The 25,577-nt window shown below is 41.4% G+C and overlaps 1 protein-coding gene across 1 annotated transcript in view; it reads left to right on the top strand.

The window, feature by feature from the left end:
- The first annotated feature begins 203 nt into the window (after nt 1–203).
- Nucleotides 204–25,577, top strand: part of LOC137378582 (polycystin-1-like protein 2) — a 54,991-nt gene continuing 29,617 nt past the window's right edge. Inside the window, exons 1-14 of the mRNA XM_068048886.1 lie at nt 204–272; nt 370–600; nt 8,906–9,007; nt 10,189–10,367; nt 11,455–11,601; nt 12,481–12,680; nt 15,458–15,663; nt 16,289–16,458; nt 17,904–18,101; nt 18,697–18,781; nt 21,035–21,218; nt 22,116–22,326; nt 23,696–23,897; nt 24,854–24,994. Of these exons, the coding sequence (XP_067904987.1) occupies nt 204–272; nt 370–600; nt 8,906–9,007; nt 10,189–10,367; nt 11,455–11,601; nt 12,481–12,680; nt 15,458–15,663; nt 16,289–16,458; nt 17,904–18,101; nt 18,697–18,781; nt 21,035–21,218; nt 22,116–22,326; nt 23,696–23,897; nt 24,854–24,994 (2,325 nt within the window). The remainder of the gene's footprint in view (nt 273–369; nt 601–8,905; nt 9,008–10,188; nt 10,368–11,454; nt 11,602–12,480; nt 12,681–15,457; nt 15,664–16,288; nt 16,459–17,903; nt 18,102–18,696; nt 18,782–21,034; nt 21,219–22,115; nt 22,327–23,695; nt 23,898–24,853; nt 24,995–25,577) is intronic.

Raw genomic sequence — 25,577 nt, 5'->3', positions numbered from 1 at the left:
TCTACTTTCTCCTTTATTCCTTTCCCTGCTGAACAAATAGGAACTTCATCTCGGTTGCACCGTAAAGCTCATGCTGGATGCTGAGTGGTTAAGGATGGATTGCAGGTTGACCAATCTGACTAGTACCACTGTATATAATATATATATTCCAATATTTTTGTTATGTTTGTATATAATGTAATGAATATGTAACATTTCACGAAATGAGAACATGGGCACTGTATTGTACTCGCAATGTGCCACAGATTGTACAAATACTATTTATACATAAGGTGACAGAAGCATATATAGCATTTACTGTTTGAAGTTCGAAGTTTCAATAAATTGTTCTCCTGAGTGTGACCAACTGTATCTTTATTTTGTTGTTAGGTTGGATTACAGACAACTCCTGACCAAAGCCATTGTCTTTGTAACCATCTGACCTTCTTTGGCAGTACTTTCTTTGTTATGCCCAATAAACTGGATTTGACGCAGATACCAGAACTGTTCGCTCAGACTAGTCAAAACCCTGTGGTGGTGTCACTTGTGGCCACTATCTTTGGTGTTTACATTATTGCTGTAGTTTGGGCTCGAATAAAAGATAGAAATGATTTAACCAAGGTGAGGACATTGTTTACCTATTGCTTTTTGCTGTGAGCATATTTTTGTTATTACAGTTTATGTTTGCCAAAGAACAAAGCAAGCAAGGTTGATGTAATTTTTAAAACCAAGGCTGGAATTTAATGCCCTAACCCACCCCCACTGGGAGCAGGCTAGGAGATGGTGGGGGGGGGGGGGGGGGTGGGGGGGGGTTGGTTGGGGGTGGATGGCATAAAATCATGTGGGAAGTGAGGGTGCTGGATCTGTCACCTACCTGCCCCCACTGCTCTACCAGCGGCAAGTTAAGTTGCAAACACCAAGCAATTGAGGCCCTTAAGCGGCCGCTGGTACTTAACCAGCAGTGGACAGGTACTTCACCTGAGGAGGCTGCTCAGTAGTACCTTGGGAGATGGGGGGGGAGGGGTGGTGGGGGGTGGGAGTGGAGTTCCTTCTGATCAGGCACTCTGTGCCCCATGGGGGACCCCCTAGCTGCATGGGCTGCCCCCCCCCCTAAAACGACCCCCTGCCCTGCTCTCCAACCCACCCCTACCTCGCCGGGACCTAGCTGATTGTCCCCAGTGATGCCTGTTCCCCCACTCCCCTTTGTAGGGTAGCGTCCATGGTCCTCCTCTTGCTGGGTGCAGTCCCAGCAGTGGTCACTGCTCCCAGTGGTGCTGCTGGGACTGAAGAGCTGCCAGTCCTCTGATTGCCTGGCAGCTCTTGGAGGCAGGCCTTCCTGCCTCAGAGGGGTGGAAGTTCAGACCGAGGCCAATTAGCGGCCTGGACCACGCAAAATAGCAGCGTGGCTTCCAGGCCTGGCAGAGCCGGGTTCGCCCCGACTTTACAGCTGGTGAGTGGGGCCACGGTCTCAAAGTTAAATTCTGGCCCACAATTCCCTTTGCATGAGCCTGTTAAAGTCTTCTTAAAGGAGAGCTACTTAATCTTTTTGCTCAGTAGTACCTTGGGGGATGGGGGGGGAGGGGTGGTGGTGGAGTTCCTTCTGATCAGGCATTCTGTGCCCCATGGGGGACCCCCTATCTGCATGGGCTGCCCCCCCGCTAAAACGACCCCCTGCCCTGCTCTCTAACCCACCCCTACCTCGCCGGGGCCTAGCCGATTGTCCCCCAGTGAGGGGACAAGCAAAGGATTCGTAGCAGGAAAAAGCCGGCTGAATATATGTTTGTAAAGGGGACATGAAAGCCGATTTTGTGAGGCTCTGTTGGCTGTATAGAGCTTTACTGGCTGGGAGTGAAAACTGCAAAATCGAGCACAAATCCTGATGTGCCTTTTTCTTGATGGGCTATGTTTTGCAGTGCAGAAAAAATAGCAATATTGGGCAGTACAAGCCTCATTACACGTTTAAAGTTCATGAATGGGTTTCCGGAGGGATGTTTAGTTTAGTTTAGAGATACAGCACTGAAACAGGCCCTTCGGCCTGTCTGTGCCGACTGTCAACCACCCATTTATACTAATCCTACACTCCTATCACATCCCCACCTGTCCCTATATTTCCCTACCACCTACCTATACTAGGGGCAATTTATAATGGCCAATTTACCTACCAACCTGCAAGTCTTTTGGCTGTGGGAGGAAACCGGAGCACCCGGAGAAAACCCACGCAGACACAGGGAGAACTTACAAACTCCACACAGGCAGTACCCAGAATTGAACCCGGGTCGCTGGAGCTGTGAGGCTGCGGTGCTAACCGCCACTGTGGCGTTCTCACCTGCAGTTCTGCACCTCGATTTGTAAGTCGTGTGCCAGTGTGTGGCTGACCTTAACTTTCATAGGATGTCACATTTTTCTTTGAAGTCTGAAAGTTAATTTTTTTTTTTGTTCATCATTTTGTTTTAGCTGCATGATTACTATTACAGTCATTTCTGTTGCTGTTGTAGTCTGATCTTTAAATTGCCAGCTACTGTTTAATTTGCAGCAAGCAAAACGACCAGGAAGGGACGTGCTTTAAAGCATTATAATAGGGCTCCTAGATTTGAAGAAGTAAGAGCAGTTCTTGAGGGGCAGTATGTGTTACATGTGCAACCAACCTCGCCCCAGAACTTAATAACCTAGACTGTCCTTCCTCGGTATTTCTTCAGTAATTCTTCTTTACAAAAGGGCTGTTGCATATGTTACGACCAGGTGAGGCAGGGGTCTAGGGCTCCCCTCTCAACCTTTTCCTGGTTTGGCCGTAACAGGGTTTAACTTTTTAAACACTGTGTTTTTAGCTTCCCCTCAGTGAATCTTTGCTCACTGCTCTCTAATTGTAATGGCAAAGAAATCAACTAGACAGGTTTTCTCAGATTTAAACAAGAAAGGTGTAAGTTTAATAATCTTAAAACTTTAATTCTGTTAAAACTACTAAAAATACGTGATGCAACCATGCTAGCATGCATACGCAATAAACACAACCGCAAATAGAGATAGAGGTGGAGAAAGAAGGGGAAAGGTTGAAGTAATAGTTGGAGTTCAGTTACTGGTTTTGAGTTGGATGTAAAGTCTTTGATGGAAGTTAAGTCTTGCAGTTCTCGTTGGTACCCAGTGCACACTTTGAAACTTGTTTCACTAGGCTTCTGTCTTGAGGCTTAAGTTACTTCTGTGGGTCCCTGGAACTTTGCTTGAGAGAGCGAGAGAGACAGGGAGAGACCTTCCTTCTCTTTTGTCTTCAAATTGCAGTCTGTTCTTTTCTGTGCGGCACAATTCAAACAAACTCAGGTTGCCCAGCAGGTTAGTCATGTGACCAGTTCCTTATTTGGAACAGTCTCTCCTGCGAGGTTTGTGGATTCCCCCTAACTTACTAGACACTCTCCAAGGGGGCTGGCTCTTACACATTCAATGTCTCTTGATCAAAATCCATCTGGCTAATTGAATCAGGGAGGCACTCCTTGATTCTTCTTCATGCAACTGTTTTTTAGAATGCAAATGTGCAACCATGTTTTCAGCCACAGTTGTGGTCTTTTTTAAACAAGTTATTTCAAGTCCAGTAACAGTTCAAAATTAATTTTCCATACAACGAAATTAATTTGTCTCATTTTGGCAGGTGTGGTTTCCGTCACACATAGCTATGCCATCTCTTGGAGGCCAGTCTGCAGACAACCAAGATGACAATGTTGGCTTTTCGCATGAAGTTGTTGCACCACCATATGCGTCTAAGCCTCCATTGGTAACATGCTAAATCAGCTTACTGGTTGTTTGCCTTTTGCTTGACGTTTCTTCAGAAGCCGTGAAATCGACTCCTTAGTGCCCAACTTTTCAATGCTACCAGTGCCGTTTTCCTCCACAGTGGTACCTGTGGTGTGCGTGCACACTTCTGGTGTTAGCCGCCCCAAGTGCCATTTTGGTGAAGGCATAAGCGCATGTACAGGGAGTCTGCTGCAGCTCAATGCTCCAGCTAACGTCAGCTCTCAACTGCCAACAGCTAAACTGCATTAAACAGCATTAAACAGTGCTATTTAAAGAGATAAGTAGCTACTTTGAGGTTAGTTGCTGCTTGATTTTTACGAGCTGTTGCTGTGAAGTGTTTGGTGATTTTTACTGTTTAAAGTTGCTGAAGTCTACAGTGAGATGTATGGCAGGTGCTGAAGACCTTTGTTCTGACTTCAAGGCTCCCGCATAAACCAATTGCTCCTGGACATGGGTGCTGTAGTTTGCATCCCCCTTGGAATACAGATGACAGGGAGGATGAACAGAGGCAATGCATATCAGGACAAGCTTCTGGAAGGGGAAGAACAGGAAGAAGGGCTCTCAGAGGTGGCTATATCTGCCCAAGGTGTCCTGGGAGCAATTCTGCGACCTGGTCTTCAGTGAGGAACAATGTGGCAGACTTCTCCACTTGTCTAAGAATGTTGTCACTGAAACCTGCCACCTACTGAAGCCACAACTGCAGCCTCAGAGCAGAGTGATGATGGTATTGCCAGTGGCTCTGAAGGTGAACATAGCCATGATTTTTTTAATGCATTGGGATCTTTCTAGGCTGGAGCAGGCAATATTTGCAACATCTCCCAGTTTGCCATCCACTGTTGCATAAGGGAGGTCGCTGAGGTTCTGTATTTCAAGAAAACTGAATACATTTCATTCTCTCTTGCCAGACAGCAGCAGGCAGATTGAGCATGCGGCTTTGCAAAGATTGCAGGCTTCCCCATGGCGCAGGGTGCCATTGACTGCACACATGTCACTTTGCAGGCACCACATTTCACCTCTGAGATGTACTGCAACCAGAGGGAATTCCATTCCCTCAACATCCAGCAGTTTGCTGTACCATCGAGATTTGAGCCACCAGGGGGTGACTACTGGATGACAAGCTATCCTTTGACAACACGGCTCTTGACTCTAGTGCACAAACCATGCATACGTGAGCAGCAAGCATATAACAAAAGGAATGCTGCTACCCAAAATGTGATAGAGGAGACCTTTGAGACTTTTGGGATTCTGCTCTTGAAGAGCCCTGCAGTACTTGGCAAAGCGTGTGTCAAGATTCATGGTAGTCTGCTGCATGCTGCACAACATTCATGAGGGCACAGCCCTTGCCACCACTAAGATGGAGGAGGAGGATGAAGGGAGGAGACAACTAACACAGCTCCTTTTGACCATGATCAAATTATTTGACTGTAATACCAGTAAACACAACACCAATTCCCCTTTCCCCTACAGTCCCACAACTCTCGTTCCCTTTGTTACTGACCATTACAGCATCCGCTTGGCCACAAAGTAAAAGCCACCACAAAATAGACATTACAAACCAAATTTCTAAATCAAACCATGCCATATAGCATAACCATCCTTGTGCATTCACTTGGTGCCTGTCTTTCGTGTGTCTTTGCCTGTCCTACTGTTTCTATGCAGTGCTATTCCAATGGCCAGTGAAAGGCTGCTGCCTTCCAATGGGGGAGATTGTAGATTGCCTTACCGGACAACCTCGAGCAGCTCTAGTCCTAGAAGGCCCGGCTTTGGACTGCATTACCTCGGCATGTGTGGCAGCAGTCTGGGCTGACTGTCTGATGGGCAATAGCACGGGCACTGGCAGAGTGGTGGGGGTGGGAGGATGGAAGCTGTCATCCAGAAAGAGGACATCAGGCTCACGCTTCATGAAGCCACTGCCACTCTCTCTGGAGCAGCACCTCAGCAATTCTAATAATCTGTTGAAGGACAAATTTCTGGACTGCTATGACACCATGCAAGCCCCTTTGAATACTGGTGTCCGCAGCTATGATGGTCTGAGCTTGCACGACTACAGTCTAAGTTTCCACTGCAGCATCAGATGTTGGGTGCCTTCTGTCTGTGCTACAATGGAAACTGAGACCTTGGCCACCAGACCCTGCACCATGATTGGGTTGTCAAGTGTTCTCATGCTGTTGGCCACGACCTCCACGCTGGAAAGGATGGGTTCCAAGCTCTGGGCAAAGCCCTGTGCCAAGTTGGTACTGGACTCCTCCTTGACATTGACCACAGGTTTTCTGGCAGGCCTGCCAATGCACCAAGCTTTTCATTGTGCATACTCATCAGCCTTCATCTGTAGGATGCCCCATCAAAGTCTTCATTTGAGTCCTCTGCAACAGAACTCATGAGTCACCTCACCATCCAGCAAGCTGGCACCTGCTCTACCCTTGTCCCCTGTCCTGGCTGTAGGCCACGTGCCTGGTGTCTCACCATGTGCAGATCCCACCTCTAAGCTTTCCTTTAAAGTACATGCAATGTCAGTATCTGAACTGATGGCTGTGAGTGTGAAATCGAGTGATGGTGTTTCTTCATCATCACTGTCTTCCTGCTTTTCCACCTGTTGCTCTTCCACTATTACCTGGCCAAGTGGCAATTCTTGGATATCTGAAAGGAGAAAGGCACATGAGTTGTGGCAAGGGGAGGAAGCTTGCACCATTTACAGCTTGTAAATCAGAAGAGATTGCTGGATGAGGGGTAAGTGAGATGGAGGGTTCGATATGAGGGTACTATCATTGTCGATGGTTTCAGCCCCACTGCTGGCCACGGCCTCAGCAATGTGCGCTTTCATGATGGCCTTGTCCATTCGTGTGAGGTGATTGAACTTCTTGTGGCACTGCATCCAGGTCCTTAGGGCTTGACTCCTGACATTGACCTCCTCTGGAATCCCTCAAGGATATATCCTAGGCTGAAATAAAAACGAAGTGCTGGAAATACTCAGCAGATCTGGCAGCATCTGCGGGAGAGAAACAGAGGTAACTTTTCAGGTTGATAACCTTTCTGTTTTTATTTCAGATCTCCAGCATCCGCAGTACTTTGCTTTTATATCCTTGGCTGCCATTTCTTCTGTATCTACAAGCTTCCCCTTAGCGACACCATCCAAAGACATGAGATCAGCTTCCATGTGTACGCTGACAGTATCTAGTTCTACATCTTCACCACCTCTCTTTACTCCTCCATTGCATCTGTACTCAGACTGCTTCTCGGACCTCCAATCTCGGATTAGCCATCATTTCCTCCAGTTAAAATGAAAATGAAGCCATCACCCTCCATTGCTGTCTCAGGTTGAATTAGACTGTTCACAACCTCGGTGTTCTATTCAACCCCAAGCAAAACTTCTGACCCCATATCATCATAAAGACCACCTACTTCCCAAACTATAGCATTGCCAGCCTCTGCCCCTGCTCAGCCGATCTGCTACTAAGACTCTCAACCATTCCTTTGTCAGCTCCAGACTCCAATATTCTAATGGTCTCCTCGCATCCCATCTTTCACCCTTAATAAATTTCACTCATCCAAATCTCTGCTGCGCATATCCTATCTACGAATACAATGTTTATAGAGAGCAAAAGGAAAGGGTGATGAAGAAGATTAAATGAAAATTGAAAAAAACCATACAATTTCAGTGGAGATTAAGTTTATAAATAATGAGAGTAGACAATAGGAGACAGCTGAGGAACTCAGTCAAATGATTGGATAGGAGAAAAGGCAAGAAAAGGCAAGGATAGTTAAAGAAAATACAGAAAAATTATAGCCTAAAAGTAGAAGCTGCTGCATACATTTTCAATTTAAGTGTAGCTATCCATCACATACTCTTTAATCTCTTTAGATGTCTTGTGTTTCTTGTATAGTTCAGTTATGACCAATGTCAAGTGTTAATTGTCAAAGAATTGGATCTTAACTAGAAATTGGTCACCAAAGAGTTTCTGTAATGTGGGAGCTCCCATTTCCCCTTGTCCTCACTTTTCATCCCACCAGCCTCCATATCCAAAGGATCATCCTCCGCCATTTTCGCCACCTCCAGCGTGATGCCACTACCAGTCGCATCTTCCCCTCCCTTCCCCTGTCAGCATTCCGAAGGGATCGTTCCCTCCGCGACACCCTGGTCCACTCCTCCATTACCCCCACCACCTCGTCCCCGTCCCAGGGCACCTTCCCTTGCAATCGCAGGAGGTGTAATACCTGCCCATTTACCTCCTCTCTCCTCACTATCCCAGGCCCCAAACACTCCTTTCAGGTGAAGCAGCGATTTACTTGTACTTCTTTCAATGTAGTATACTGTATTCGCTGCTCACAGTGTGGTCTCCTCTACATTGGGGAGACCAAGCGCAGACTGGGTGACCGCTTTGCGGAACATCTCCGCTCAGTCCGCAAGCAGGACCCTGAGCTTCCGGTTGCTTGCCATTTCAACACTCCCCCCTGCTCTCATGCTCACATCTCTGTCCTGGGATTGCTGCAGTGTTCCAGTGAACATCAACGCAAGCTCGAGGAACAGCATCTCATCTACCGATTAGGCACACTACAGCCTGCCAGACTGAACATTGAGTTCAATAATTTCAGAGCATGACAGCCCCCCACTTTACTTTCATTTTTAGTCATTTTTAGTTATTTTTTCTTCCTTCTTTTTTTTTTACATTCCTTTTTACATTTTTTACAATCTTTTTTTGCATTTATTTCATTTCATCTTAGTTTGTTCAGTTTGCTCACCCACTGTTTTTTTCAGGTTGTTTTTCTTCAGGTTTGCACTTGCTGCTGTTCAATATTCAGTATATTCACACCTAATCTGTACTAATGCTTTGTCTTTCAACACACCATTAACATATTGTTTGCCTTTGCTCTGTGACCTTTTGGTCAGCTATGTGGCCTGGTCCAATCTGCACCTTCTCCTTTGTTATCTCTTGCCCAACCCCCACCTCACTTGTTTATAATCTGTGACTTTTCTAATATTTGTCAGTTCCGAAGAAGGGTCACTGACCCGAAACGTTAACTCTGCTTCTCTTTCCACAGATGCTGCCAGACCTGCTGAGTGAATCCAGCATTTCTTGTTTTTGTTACTCTTTCTTTTTATTTTGTTACTTCTCATTCACTAATGCTGTTTCCATTTATTCTTCTTAAGGTAACAGTAACAGTCCTATTTGATAATGATCCTCTTGCACAATATCGTTACCTGATAAGAGTTCATACTGGTCACCGCAAAGGGGCAGCTACCACAGCTAAGGTTTGACGATGTCTTCTAAATTGAATTATAGAATGCGAAAGCTTGTTTTATTTTTAGTTTAATTGGAATTAATCAAGTGGCTAATTAACAAAACCAAAGTCGTTTCCTTGCAGGCTGCCCAAATTATGTATTCCTATGTCCAATCATTAAGACTAAAGATTATGCCCCAACTATTCTTTCTCAATGTGCATTTGGCTTGTATCACTTCTCCTTCCCTCAAACAGCCCCACAGCTTTATGATTGAAAATGATGCAAAATCTACTCCATCTGAATTCAGTTTTGATCACTTAGTTAGACTCTAATTGGTCTCACCACATCATTGTCATTATTATCATTATTATTTTGTTTGTGTGTGTCATAATCTTCAGATTCAATTGTTAGTAGGCTTTGCTTTGTAATTATAAAAGTGAATACAGGATTTTTAGGTTGTTTTGTGCTTAAAGGGACTTCCAAAGTAACTGAAATTGCCATTGGCTTCGTAAGTGTTTTTAACAGTTTTTCGACAACTGAATTTTCCAATGGCAATTATATCCTAGGCAAATAACAAACTGATTCTGGAATCTATTTTCAGTCTTTGACTGAGGCACACTTGTAGAGGCTAATGATTGGCCAAATGTTGTTTCAGTCTCCAGAATTCTTTCATTGTTATTCAATTACTAAATAAAGATGCACAATTTTTGGTGGTTTAAATGTGAAAAATTGCATATGTTATACTAGTAACAATTTCTTGAAACATTATACAAAACACGTATAAGTAGGGTAGCATGACAATGCAGTACTGAGAGAGTGCTGCACTGTTGGAGGTGCCAACTATTGGATGGGATGTTAAAACAAGCCCATTTCTGCCCCCACGGGTGGGCATCAAAGATGTCTTGGCACTATTTGAAGAAGTGCCAGAAATTTTCTCTGGTGTGCTGGCCATCAGCTAACCTTCAAGCAACATCACTAATGCAGATTATCCGATAAGTGTCTCATTGCTGTGTGTAGGACCTTGCTGTGCGTAAATTGGTCACCATTTCAACACATTACAACAGTGACTGCTCTTCAAAAGTAATTTGTTAACTGTGAAACACTTTGGGACATCCTGAGGATGTGAAATGCAAGAAGTTGCTATACAATTTGTGTATGTAAATATTTAGAGAGGTGTTGCTCCCTGATTTCTCTTTGCTGTGGTAAAACAGGTGGTAATTATGCTCAGTGGCTCAGCGGGACATAGTGACCCGCATTTCCTGACAGACTCTGAGAAACCTGTCTTTGAGAGAGGGGGAGTTGATGAATTCCTTCTTACAACATTCTCCTCACTGGGGGATCTTCAGTCCATAAGGTTATGGCATGACAATTCAGGATCCAGCCCTTCTTGGTAAGTGCATTTTATCATAATTAGTTATTCCTAAACTGGAGTAATTTAATTCTCACAAGATATTTTACAGCCCAGGTTCAGCATATCTACTTGTCAGCCAAACTGACAACATTTGTTCAGCTCATAAGGAATATAAAGAAATGAAATAACAGAACTAAAATAAGAGGAAGTATTGATCAGTGCAAAAAGAAAGTATGAACTGAAGTGAATTAAAAAAGAATGAAGACCGAATTGAACAATTGATATATAGATCACCAGAAGGGATTAGTATAGAATAATTATATCTCAGATAAAGCAACAACCTGGTTATAGTTTTGTATCAGGCGATAATGTGGTACTGTGAATTTGAGAAGTGTGGCATAAGGGTGAGACAATGTTGGATCATTAAATGGACTGAACCATATCCCAATGGATAAGAGATTGTTTGATAGTCTGTGAAAATAAGTAACTGTATGCCACAAAGTGGTAGGATTTGTATATATACAAATAAAATATGCTAGAATGATTTTTAAAGAGACATAGTTGATATTTTTGTTTTATGAAACAGACCAATTCACAAGTAATATTTCTGTTGCTGATGATTCAGGTTCTGTAGTTGTTATCCATTTTACTTGATGTTCTGAGAATCAGGATTCTTAGGAGACAAGAGACAAGATTTACCACTTGGGTTGTGGCAGTTTTACATTTAAAAAACCCCCTACCACCAACCGTAGAAATGTTGTAGACCAGGAGCACAGCAGGAATTTAGCTGGTGGTGTCTTATTGTATTAATAGTTATAAGCCTTATTTTGGTCTTTCCTTAAAATAGATAGTTACATTCTTTAACCTGTAAATGATGTCATATGATTATGGTATAAATGTTTTATGTGCTTGTATCAAATTCCTCTATACAGTCTGGTTTGTAATTGAGTGGCTTTTACAGGGTTGCATATTTCATAGGCTGAGCATTTCTCCAGGTTGCACATTTCACTGCATTAAATAAAATGCGGAATTCATTATACATGTAGTGTTCAATTTCTATAACTGTTTCCTTTCTTCTCTCCTTGATCCTGCTGTTTATGACTCTCAGCTCCACTTAAACCTGCAGGTATGTGAGTCGTGTGGCAATTCTGGATGTTGAAGCAGGCCAGCGATGGCACTTTATCTGCAATTCGTGGTTGGCCATTGACATTGATGAAAACATAGTAGACAAAATCTTCTTTGCAGCCTCTGATGCGGAACTGAATAGTTTCAAGTAAATAATAAAATATACTGGATTAGTGTTTTCCCCATACTCCTCCTAAATATCGATGTTTTTTTTTTGGTCTCTCATCTTTCATTGCATGGTTGAAATAAGAATTACCTTAAAAGTCACTGTGCAGGTAAAAGCCATTAACAAGGCAGATGAAATTTTGGGGTTTATAGTGAGAAGCATATTGCTTTGACCAAAATGATAAACCACATCTAGACGACAAGTTGCAGACGACTTTAGCTCCCCCCATAGCTGTGAAGGTCACCACAGAATTAAACTTTTATGCAAATGGTCCTTCTAAGGCACAGCAGGGAATCAGCTGGATTGTGTCCATAGATGTATCAAGCAAATGACAGGTGCCATCTTTGCAAGCAGCAACACCTTTATCACTTTCCTTGTGAAAAGGAGACAACAATTGGACTAAACACAGAAGTCTTACCAGGTAGTAAGGTTCCCAAGATTGCAGAAGCTTGTAGATAGCACCCATGTAACCTTCTTCCTTGTGTGAGCCCATTATAATGTGACATGCACATAGTTTGTGGTGGAGCTTGTAGTTCAGACCAAATCATACAAGATCTATGTGTGAGTGTACAGCTATTTCAGTGCAACACACAATGTTCCAGGCTTTGGGTGTGCCAATTGTAATAAAGTGTATCAATCTAATGATTTTTTTTTGCAATGCTTATACATACAACTATCATTATTGAAACACTCGGGTTCCTACTCTGGTGCTCTACACACAAAAGTTTGTCACAGAATATTTCATCCATTCATTAAACTGTAATCTTGCTTGCTTGTGCATGCTAGATAATATTACGTTGCACTCTAGGGGGCAATAAATAATTAAATTCATGTTAATTTATCCTTGTTTATATATTCCAGAAACTTGTTCTTCATGAAGACAGCTGAAAGCCTGACAGATGAACATATCTGGGTTTCAGTGGTTGAGCGCCCCTCAAGAAGTTCCTTCACCCGTGTTCAACGAGTTTCCTGCTGCTTTTCGCTCCTGCTTGGTTCAATGCTGACCAACATCATGTTCTGGGGCACATCACCCGATGAGTCACCACAGCACATGACACTGGGTAACAGTGATACTGAGAATAAGTATTTACATGATTTATGAATTATTAGATTTCTGAATGAAAAATACAAATCTAGAAACCAGAGAGACCAAACTTGAAAATATAATGAATACTTATTGTCAAATCAGGACTTTTCACATTTAAAGGAAGTTTGCCATAATTTGATGGAAATATCGCATTGTTAAAGCAAGCACAGATTGGAATTAAGTCTCAGAGTATAGGTGCAAGCCCTGGTTTTAAGCTGGCCCACCTGGTGTTAGTTGCCCGATAATGGCGTTGGATTGCTTGCCACCCTGTTAGGGTGACCACTGACAGACTACAAGAATATTGGACACACCTGTCAACCCCCACGCACACATGCATTTGTGCACTTTTTAATTAAAATAAATTAATAATATTGACTTGAACCTTTTGCTCAAACGAGTGAGAATATCTTACACAATGAACCAAGTGTCTTAGAGCGAGCTAAGCTTGGGGAGCTTGTACATTTCCAGCTTATAATGAACCATGGAGGAGCTAAAGCAGGTTAAAAAAATTGAATGATGCTTTTAATCAGGAACTGTGTCTACAAGTGTTAAGACTACCTAGTAACCTGATCCATTGTATGGGTAGCAATGTCGAGGTTGAGAATAGGAGCAAGTTACAGACAGACATCAAGAGTTTTTACCAGGCTGCTGTTGTGTCTGTCCTCATGACAGCTAATCGAGAGCAGTGTACATCAGTGTGGCTCTAAGTCTACGTTAATCACGGCGCAAGCATAAGGGCGTCATAACGACGCACACAAATGGGCCAGATAGGATCTTTGTCAGGCTTTCATAGGCACAGGCAGGACCAATAATTTTGATTTTAAATGCTTCCCTAGAGTCTGGGCGCTTTAAAATTAAAATAATGCACAATAAGGCATCCAGTTCAAATCGTGTACCGGACAGAGGATAGACCACCTGAAAACTGGACTGTCTAGACTTAAACCAGATGAACGGCCACCCGACACCCTACTTACACTGCTGCTCCAGGTGCTGCCATCTTGGTGAGGGGCTTTCTGATGTGCGTCTGAGCACCTGCCTGTTTGTGGCGGCAAACCCTTTTAGTATACAAAACGGTGTGATATATCTATTTATGAGACCTCAGCTGTAATTCTGAGCAGCAAATGGATGGTAATTTCAAAGGATGGCACCAAATCTTTTGTGATTTCATTTTGTAGGCCCTGGAGGAGCAGGAATACTGGGCTGCACAAGAATATTCTGGATTACTGCCACCTTGGACTCACCTATCCAACGCAACCTCACCACCACCCCCTCCCCCATCCCCCGTAACCATTGGGCCCACTTGTCCGCTGACTAGTGCAGCATCCAAACCAAGCAGTCATCATCCACTGGCCAACCAGTGAGCTGCAGGGGAGCCTCTTTAGGGAGTTTGCATTGGCCATGCGAATGTGACTCAAGCCTCAAAATGGCTCGGGCCTCTCCGCTGGTCCAACTGGTGACGGCTTTACCAGTCGGCCACCCAATGGTCAAATTCAATCCCTCAATGCATCTGATGTGACATAAAAACTCTCGCACTGTAGGTAAACTAGATATGTGTAAGTTGATTGGGAAGACTTCTGAGGAATGTAAGTAATTCAAATGTGATAATAGAAAAAAAGAAAAATGTCCACTTTTGCAGCCACAGCAGACATGTGCAAGTCTCATTTATGTGATATATTTAATGAATGAGGTCCCATGCTAAACCTCATGGCTTTGGGAAGGCTCTGCCTATGCTGCATACCTCGGCCATATAAAATGAGCACATTGGCATTCTGGACATTCCTGATGCCATCTTAAGAAATCTCTTCTGCACCTTCTCTATGGCCTACCTTCCCAAAACTGGACACAATATTCCGATTGTGTGTCAAAGGAGACCTGTTCAGCACACCTCCACTTCACAAGACAGGCTGTTACAGATTTGTATCATCTGCTGCAGGGTGACATTCTGGCAATAGCTGGAACAGGGATAAGTCTGTGACAAAAATTATACCTTTTGTTTATGGTGTTTCACATTACTGAGCTTTTATCTTTCTCTTAGGGTGTATAAGAGGTTAAATGTCAGGTTCACACACAGAAAATGTCTCATCTTCCTGAAATGTTTGGTAGTTTGTAACCTACCCCATGGTTTACTAGACTGTTTATTCTGCTGCTTTCCAAAATTGAGGAGGATCACACAAGTATGCAAGAAATAACCAGTAAAGTGAAATACAATGATGAGGATTTTCTGTTTAAACCTTGGATTTGCTTGAAATTATCTAGATATTGGGATGATAAAAACGTACTCTGGTTTATAGTAAGTGAGTGCTGGCCTATGGGAGTGGACTGAGACACTGAACATGAGAAAAATATTTGGAGTAAACCCAATAATTTAACAGGTTCTTCTGATAGATATAATGGATACAACAGGAGGAACTTTCCAAGCTAATGCAGGAAACATCTGCCTCATCAAGCATCGTGCAGTGCACACATAAAAGGAAGTGACAAATGCTATGTTTGCAAGGGCCAACATCGTCGTCACTTTCCCTGTGGAAAGGAGTCACTGAATAGAGCACACTGCTGCACTAGAGGGAGGAGGAGGTGGGTTCACTCAAGTGCTAGGTGTTAAGGACGACACTTCTGTCAGCATTTTGAAAAATTGGGGCAGTTATATAAAAGGAACATTGTTATTTTTCAATTAAAGAGGTTTATTTATTAGTATGGCTTCCAGCAGTTGGAATTTATTCCTGTTAAAGATATAATTCATGCTTTACTCAGGAAATTTCAGTTTTTTCCTGGAGGAGCTCATAATTGGGATCGAGAGTGCGTTCATCATGTTTCCCATCAATCTGGGAATTGTACAGATATTCAGGTCCATCCGTCACAGACCAAATGAGCCAAAGACATTGGAATATAAAGGAGTTCGAAGGTCCTCGTCCAATAGTGTCCATACACATCCTCTTACTCTTGAGTCTCTACTGCAGGTCAGCATTACCTTTCCTACTTCCTGGAGAAGAGTTTTTGTACTTTTTCCAAAAATAAACATGCTTTAAAATGTATATGTTTGATTGAGAATACTGCAGTTATAGAATTATTGATATGCAATTAATACATCATTCACAGATTTATCATGTAACATTATTAATCATAGAGTTGGTTTCAGAGTATCAAGATGGAGTCATTGCTGTTGCAAGTGTAGCTCTTTTTACTAGTACAAAGGGTAATTGTAAAGAGATAGTTTTTCATTAGTTCAGTCATAGACTGCTTATTGACTGAATCCATGTTTCTCCAGAAGAAACCCAGCAAATACTCAAATAATTCAATTATATATCATCTCATATGATTTATGTTTTGGTTCGACTTTGTTGAGAACAGTATGCCTTAAGGGAACAGATACCTTCTATTGGCATGTTGCTTGAGATTGAATAGCATTGCTGATACCTCATCATCCTTTCCTATATTTCCTGAAAGAGTACAGATTCCATGTATATTAACATACAGCTAAGGTATTAACGAAAGTCAGTTTATTGTGTAATTAAGTTGAACTTAATAAAATATATATACTATTTCCCCCATAATCTGCTGAAAACCGAATGTTTGTAAACTAAGGGAAGGTCGAGTCTGACTAACATGATTGAATTTTTTGAGGAGGTAACAAGGAGGGTCAATGAGGGTCATGCATTTGATGTCCCCTATACGGATTTTAGCAAGGCTTTTGATAAGGTCCCAGATGGTAGACTGGTCATGAAAGTAAAAGCTCATGGATCCAAGGCAAAGTGGCAAGTTGGATCCAAAATTGGCTCAGAGGCAGGAAGCAAAGGTTAATGGTTAACAAGTGTTTTTGTGACTAGATGGCTATTTCCAGTGGGGTGCCTCTTGGTCGCTTGCTTTTTGTGGTATATATCAATGATTTGCACTTCAATGTACGGGGTATGATGAAGAAGTTTGCAGACAATTGTTGTGGAGAAAATAAATTGTCTCATGTCCACTGGATTGAAGTAACCAAAGTTTTATTTCAAACACTGTGCAATGGGAGAAACTCTGTGGTCAGCCAGTTTCTCAATGAAATCAAATTTAAAACTTACCTTTATAGAACACAATCACCATTAATCATTTGTCCCCACTACCCCCCGACACATTCCAAAGCTGCAGCTTGATCAATAAACTGGATTGTATTGTCTTACTAATCATCCCCTTTTGTCTCCTCCCCATCATTGAGGCTTGGTGTTTCCACAGTTTATAATATCCTGTGCCTCCTGCAGTCACATTCTTATCTCAAGGACAGCATGTTTACACAGATGCAAAGGCAATTAGACTTCTGAGTTGTACAGCTTCCCATAATCATTGCCACACATCCCATCATGCCCTGGTTCCCCACAACGACGGTGCTTCCATCCCCCTTCTAAGACTGTTAACATATCCTATTGCTAAATAATCTACTAATGTTGTCCTACTGGTCCCACTTCACAATATAAAAATTGGCCGTGTGATTGATAATGAAGAAGAAAGCTGTAGACTGCAGGAAGGTAACAATGGACTAGTCAGGTGGGTGGTACAGTGGCAATTTGAGTCAATCTGGAGAAGTATAAGGTAATTCATTTGGGGAAGGCTAACAACACAATAAATGGTAGGATACTAAGAAGTGTAAAGGAACAGAGGGACCTTGGAGTGCATGTCCACAGATCCCTGAAGATGGCTGTCAGGGTAGATAAAGTGGTCAAGAAGGCATATGGGATACTTGCCCTTATTAGCCAAGACATAGAATATAAGAGCTGGGAGGTTATGCTGGAACTATATAAAACACTGGTTAGGCCACAGCTGGAGTACTGCATGCAGTTCTGGTTACTGCACTATAGGAAGCATGTGATTGCACTAGAGAGGGCACAGAGGAGATTTGCAAGGATGTTGCCTGGACTGGAGCATTGTAGTTACAAGGAAAGATTGGATAGGCTAGGTTTGGTTTTTATTTGGAACAGAGGAGGCTGAGGGGAGGCTTGATTGAAGTGTATAAAATTATGAGGGTCTAGGTAGAGTGCATCGGAAGACTGAATTCCCCATGGTTGGAGTCCATAACCGGGGGCATAGATTTAGGGTTGGAGATTTAGAGGGAACTTGAGGGGAAATCTTTTCACCCAGAGGGTGGTGGGGAACTCAGAAAGGTGGCAGAGGCAGAAACCCTCATAACATTATAAAGTGCTTGGATATGCACTTGACATGCTTTAAGCTACAAGGCTACAGACCAAGAGCTGGAAAGTGGGCTTAGGCTGGATAGCTACTTGTTGGCCGGTGCAGACACAATGGGCCAAACAGCCTCATTCCATGCTGTAAATTTCTATGATTTTACATATGTAGTTCAAGCAATTCTGTTACTCCAAGCCTTTGAAAACATCACAATTGTCATAAAAGTAAACAGAGAACACAAGTGAACCTGGATTACCTTCTAAACTGATGCTTGGATCCAATGTATCCATTCATAAGCTTTATAATGATAACAGAAATATTTGAATCATGGGTGTTGCTACCGTAAATTTTCCACACTTTCCTATATATCGTAAATGCCAACATTCAATGGGAAGTGTTGTAAATGTTTTTCTAAAGTAAGTATATTTTTTCTTTTAAATATTGTTATGGACAGATGGGAAGTGGTGTGGGTAGCTTCCACTTTTCACCATTCAACTGACTGAAGATAATGTTTTAAAAATAGTGTTTTAGTCCCCGAGTGTTTTAAGGGTCAAATAAATAGGCAAACAACAGGTTTTCTCATAGGTTAGAAAAGAAAGATAAATGTTTATTTTTACAGAATAATGGAAAAATATTTGTGACTTCACCCACTCACGCATTCATACATATACACATACAAGAAAGGATAAACAGTAAAGTGGTAGCATGCAATTAGGGTCAAATTGTTGTAAAAGTGTTTGTTGTTTCAAAAAACCTTTAGAAGCTTTTCGTGGGGGGAATTTTTCAGCAGTGCAGGTCTTAATGTTTATTGTCTTGAAAAGTATGAACTGTTGCAGGCACCTTGTGGTTAAGCCTCAATCGGAAGTCAATGGTGGAAATTCCTGGTTCACTTTCGCAGATGGGGAGTTCCAAAGTCACCTTGTAATTTCTCTGCTGTAGTAGTTAAAAAATTTTATCAGCAGGGCACCTGTTTAGCTAGAACTGTCTCACAGCTGTTCTGGCTGGAAAATACCTCCTCTGGTTGTTCTTCCCCTTCCTCTGCAGAGAAACATCTTTGAAGGTAGAAAGTTGTCAGGTTTGGGTGTCAGTCAGGTGACTAAGGGCTGTCTCCCCTGGGTGATTCATACAATGTTCCATGACATGGGAACCATTGTTACATGATGGCATTTGAATGTGGTCCATTTTGATCAATAGGTTTATTTCACATCTATTATTGTGGTCTTGGCTTCGGAGTCAGTCTGTCTGCAAAAGTCTTTGTTAGCTCCAATCTGCTGAGAGGAGTTGTTAGCATGGAATGGGTTGTTTTCCATTTCAATGTGTTTTCCCCAAAGCTACTTCAGACATTGATAAAGGGTTTTGTCTTCAACAGATAAACATGTTTATTGACAGTAATGGAGGGGTCACCTGACCTCTACTGTATTTTTGTCTGTGGCACAAATGTGTCCTTTTTGTAGTTCAGTTCAAAAGTTGACTTTTATTTCATATTTCATCATTGTTCCCTCTGTGAGGATGACAGTATTAATGGGCCGCATTTTGCGATCAGCGGTGAACTTGCACTTGCCATTGACTTTCTATGGGCTTTTGCAATGGAAATTCCTGTCAGCCAGTTATCCGAAAAGCACAGTGCCCTCTACAGAGCATCTGGGACCTGTGCAAACAGGCAAACAATTGTGTATTTCCTTAACCAATCAATTTGAAGAATCATTAATTAGCAGTGCAGTCTGAACCAGGAAGTGTGTTAAAATATTGAATTCAATGTCAAATCAGGTACAGAAATTAAAATAAAGCGAGGGAAAGAAAGATTAGATTCAGAGATAGATATAAAAGAGACAGAAAAAGTAAAAGTAAAGTTTTATTTATTTTTTTAAAATCTCCAACAATAATTAAGATCTGTCAGAATGAGACTCCACACTTGTTGAAGTTAATTTTCAGTGCCAAAGAGGTGGTTTGCCAATAATTAAGACTTAACATGCTGTTGAAAAATAGTTTAAATTAGAATGGACAAGCTTTAAATTTTACAAGCGAGTTTAGTGCGTATATATCAGTTAATTACAGCAGCTTCATACTTATCCATGTATTTCAATGCTGAGTCTCTTGGTGAGGTAACGTTCTTGTGCAACTTCTGGAGGAGCAGGGCAACTCAAACAGCAACTTCCTGATTTTGTGTTTAACTGCATGAGTGCAGTTGCTGAAAGTTGCTGACCAATTTGCTCTTTAACAATTGTGAGCACTGGTAGCTTCACCATTACTTCGACAGCAAAATTCTATTTAAAGTAGATGCAGTAATTTTAGTAATCATTATAGAAGAAAGTACATGGTAGATGTGAATGGAGGGAAATAGCAGTTTGTTATTCAAAAGCTGTTTATATTTGAAAATTTTACTTTATTTCTCCCAACCATTTTATCTGGCAATTCCCCACCCCCTCCACAACCCCCAAAAGTAATGCTGGTACAAGTAACACAAGCAGCGGGGGATTGTCCATTACCTCACCAAGCAAGCCAATTTTGGCATGTGAACTTTGAACGCACTGACAGACTATTGAACCACAGCAGCAGCATCACCAAACATGATCCTGTCCTCATTGTCATCCAGATATGTACTTCCAGCTGGAATTACTGGATAGTGATCAAGAACATTGTACCTCTGTTTAAAAAGGGAGTGAGGGATAGACCGAATAATTACAGGCCAGTCAGTCTAACCTCAGCAGTGGGCAAATTATTGGAATCTATTCTGAGAGACAGGATAAACTGTCAGTTATTAAGGCACAGGTTAACCAAGGATAGTCAGCATGGATTTGTTAAGGGAAGATCTTGTTTGATCAACTTGATTGAATTATTTGAAGAAGTAACAAGGAAGATAGATGAGGGTTGTGCAGTTGATGTGGTCTAGATGGATTTTAGCAAGGCTTTTGACAAGGTCCCACATGGCAGACTGGTTAAAAAAATAAAATCCCATGGGTTCCAGGGTTGGAGATTGCTTGATCATTCTGCCTTTTAACTTAAATGGGCATAAAATCAGGTGGATGCCATTCGGGGCATGGGATCCTCCTGGATGATTTTCCTCTATGTGTTCTACCCAGATGATTGTCTATACTGAAATACAGAAAGGAAATCTCCATTAGTATGTCATATGTGTTCCACAAAATTATGCTTTGTTCTTTACCTTACATCTAGGATGTTAAGAGGATCATCAACCTTATTTCTAGGACACTGAAGGATGGTGTACCAGCACTAGAAGAGGAAGTCAATAACACCAGTGATATCAATCAACTTTTCGTTCTATTGGCCAATATTCTTCAGATGAGTGTGGAGCAAAGTAATATGAGTGAGAATGGAGATACAACTATTCCTATAGAGGGTAAAGGCAATCACGTCTTTAAAAAAAATTATCTCATGGATATCTTGGTATTTAGGTATACAGGCTGTTTGATATTCTACTTGTATTTGTTCAGACATACTTAAGAATAGTGACAAGATGAACTCAGCTGAAAAGCAATACATGATGTATAAAAGAGAAGGTGGAATTACAGAAATTATTCTAACTACAGAACTAGCTTTCCTTAATTTCAAACCAACTGGGCTAAGATTGATTTATTAGGATTAAATATCACATAGCACAGTGTGATGATGCAGATATTCACTTTGATCTTGGCAGTGCATTTTTCAGAACTTCGAAAGAAGTTTTATCATAGTCATTTTTTTCTTTTGTTGAGCCAACATATTTTCCTATTGATCAGTCAATAAGTGGTAGTTATTAAACAGATAAAAACAGAACATGTTGGAAACATGCAGCATGTCAATCAGCTTCTGAGGGGGTTCTGGCTAAAACTTAATTCTATTCTTCCAGGCGCTGACCAAACTGCTGTACATTTCTAGGATTTTCGCTTTTTATTTTAGATTTTCATCATTCCTAGTTGTTATTTTCATCTTATTAATTGATGTCTCACCAGGATCTAATTAATCCCACATATCACTGTAAATAACAAATCTTGCAGTTATTTTGCTTATGTCAAGCTAAGCAATTAATGTGCTGCAGGAAATTACATGCCTCGTGACTAAAGTTTTAATTTTGGCATTGTTACAAGGGATTGGAGTAGTAAGGCAATACTTTGCTTCATTAATAAACTTTATTTAGTCATATATGTTGAAAAAGGCACAATATTAAATGCCTGGCTAAAGGCACCTGAATGGAAAGTATGTCAGATCACAATAGTTTATAGGACAAAAAAAATAGATTTGACATTTACTCTTTCAGAAAATTACACAACTGATTTGAGGAATCAGAGGCCTGAAAAGGAACAATGCTGTCTGTACACTTTATTGGAACAAGTGGAGGAGAATTTAAATCAGATGGGTGCAAGCAAATTCCAGAACCCTTACAGTCAAATACAGGCTGTTGATCAGGTGCAGAAAATGATGTATTTCCTGCGAAGTTCCCCTCAGTTCAAGGATACAGTTTACGAAAGGTACAGGTGGTCATTTTGTTATTTTTGGAATGTTAACTTAAAGCTTGACATTCAGTGATGCCTGGCTCATAATTGAAAGCGTGTCCTTAAAATATATATTTACATCTTCACATTTTTGGGACAATGGGAATAGAAATGCTTCGGAGACACAGAAAAATACATATTGGACAAATATAAGGTGTTGAATTAATGGACGTTATATTTAATAATTAGATAATTTGAAATGCACTGATGACTGATGATGCATTTTCCCTAATAAACAACACCTTAGGGATAACATTTCTGCAGCACTCCTTGGCCGCTCTGGGTATATATCGCATTATCCATTAAAGTTAATAGATGGAAAATCGCTAACAGAGGGTGAAATTGGTTGATACGCACTTCAGGTATCACCAATTCACATCACCTCAAAAAAAAATTAATAGTTGATCTCCTGTGATCTTACTCATGGATAGTCTGTGATCTGAAGCATAGTTAGAGTGATATAGTCATAGAGTTATACAGCACAGAAACAGGCCCTTTGGCCCATCGTGTCCATGTCAGCCATCCACCTATCTATTCTAATCCCATTTTCCAGCACTTGGCCCACAGCCTTGTATGCTATTGCATTTCAAGTGCTCATCTAAATACTTCTTAAATGTTGTGAGGGTTCCTGCCTCTACCACCCCTTCAGGCAGTGCATTCCAAATTCCAACCACCCACTGGGTAAAAAAACTTTTCCTCAAATCCCCTCTAAACCTCCTGCCCTAGCCTTAAATCTACATCCCCTGGTTACTGATCCCTCCGCTAAGGGAAAAAGTTTCTTCCCATCTACCCTATCTGTGCCCCTCATAATTTTGTATACCTCTATCAGGTCCCCCCTCAACCTTCTCTGCTCTAAGGAAAACAACCCTATCCTTTTCACTCTCTCTTCATAGCTGAAATGCTCCAGCCCAGGCAACATCCTGGTGAATCTCCTCTGCACCCTCTCCAGTGCAATCACATCCTTCCTATAGTGTGGTGCCCAGAACTGTACACAGTACTCCAGCTGTGGCCTAACTAGCATTTTATACAACTCCATCATAACCTCCCTGCTCTTATATTCTATGCCTCAGCTAATAAAGGCAAGTATCCCATATGCTTTCCTAACCACCTTATCTACCTGTGCTGCTGCCTTCAGTGATCTATGGACAAGTACACCAAGGTCCCTCTGACCTTCTGTACTTCCTAGGGTCCTACCATCCATTGTTTATTCCCTTCCCTTGCCTTGTTAGTCTTCCCAAAATGCATCACCTCACATTTCTCAGGATTAAATTCCATTTGCCACTGCTCCGCCCATCATTTAGCTGCTAAGACAAAGGTATGTATAACTTTTCCCTGTCCATTTAAGGCCACTGCTCAGCTACTGTAGTGCATTAACCAAAAGTAACTCTTCTCAAACACGATTGTTAGTTTTGATAGATAGTGCTTTATATATTAACACTTCCAAAGGTAATAACATAACTAAAGATAATGGGATGACTCGAGGTAATGCCAATCTTTCCAATGATAATGGCTGGGAATTTCCTGGGAGTTGCTCTCACTCTGCTGCTGTAATTTTGGCAGCAGTGCGGTGAAAACTCCATTTACATACTGGGATTCACCTGCACTTCCAGCGAAATTACAGAGGAGTAGGAACCACTCTGACAAAATTCCTCATCCATTGCAGTGATTCTTCTTTTGTGAATTTAGAAATTCCCGTTACTTATTTATTTCAAGTCGTTATGATTTTTATACTGCTTAAGTCACTGGGGAAAGATTGTTTGAACCAGAATGTGTATGTGTATGATTTGCATATTAGTGGATCGGAATCTATTTTTGACAGTATACGTTATCTTTTACTGACTACATTACAATTACTCGCAAATAATCAGAATATTGAGTGGATTTTCAAAAATCCTTTCTTCCATAACATTTGTAAAACTAGTTTTATCACCAAGCACCTGATTTTAGGATTAAAACCCAATAATTATTACCCGAAAGATGGACTGTAAAATTACTGTTAACCCTGGTAAGACTCAGAAATATCAGCATACTGTCATTTTGAGTGTCCCACACAGCTGCCTTTTTTTTTGTTTGGCGCAAGGGGTACTTCATTGTCTCTCTGTAATGGTGAGCAGCATCGACCTAGAGTGCACTGTCCATTGCCTCCACCATATACATAGGCTGAATGAAGTTCCATGTGGAGGGAGCATTAAGATTACTGCTAATGATGCATGCCAACTCCTTTGAGACATATACATTGTGAAGATATTTCAAATGTCTTTTGTTTACTTACATATTTTATTTGTTCTCTAAAATTTATTTGCCAATAAAATCCAAAATGTTCTGATCATTCTTAGGTAAGTGTATCAACAGATATAAAGCCAAGGTAGGTAAATGAATTGAGGTACTGATCAGCCATGATCTAATTAAATGGTAGAGCAAGCTCGAGGGGCTGAATGGCCTACTCCTGTTCATGTCTTCCTCTTAAGAACACTTGTTTTTACTTTTAATCCAAACCTTATAGCTGATGTCAGCTGATCTTTTTTCACCCAAATTCATGAAAAACATACATGAATATCAGAAGGTCAACTTATCAAATACGATCAAGAAACATAGAGCACCATGTGACATTTTTTCATTTGCAATATCTTTATTACTGAACAAAGTAAAAATATAATCTAATTTTTATTAAAATACTTCTTCGGACAGAAATACTACTGAGGTTTCCAAGGGATTGAACCGGGTGTCAGCTCATCCTAACGTCCAGGAGGACAAGATTAGACAGTCGTGTTTTAATGGACTGCCTTGGTGGTTTGTGTACATTGCTTGGTTCCTGGTGATTGTAACAAGTGCTACATCTGCCTTCTTCACCATATTATATGGGCTAACGTATGGTAAAGACCAGTCTATCAAGTGGCTAATCTCTATGGCGACAGCACTGTTTCAAAGTGTGTTTATTCTGCAACCAGTAAAGGTAATGTATGGACTATTTCTACTAAATTCCCATCCGTCAGCTCAGCAGCGACAATGGGTCCAAAAACATATAGACTAACAATAGGAAATATTTTAACTATAATTAATAATATAACCTGCATTTGAGATAAGGATAATAAGCTGTGAAAAATAGTTTATTCAAAGCCTTTGTGGCATGGCAGTTTGATGTATGGCATGACTTAGGGCCAGGCTTTTGGTGTTCCTAACTTTACAAGTCTGAGATTGGTTATTGTAAAGATGCCAGCAAGAGGCAG

This window comes from Heterodontus francisci, chromosome 17 (assembly GCF_036365525.1).
Source record: "Heterodontus francisci isolate sHetFra1 chromosome 17, sHetFra1.hap1, whole genome shotgun sequence".
Lineage (NCBI taxonomy): Eukaryota > Metazoa > Chordata > Chondrichthyes > Heterodontiformes > Heterodontidae > Heterodontus > Heterodontus francisci.
This window is presented reverse-complemented; position numbering and strand designations above follow the sequence as displayed.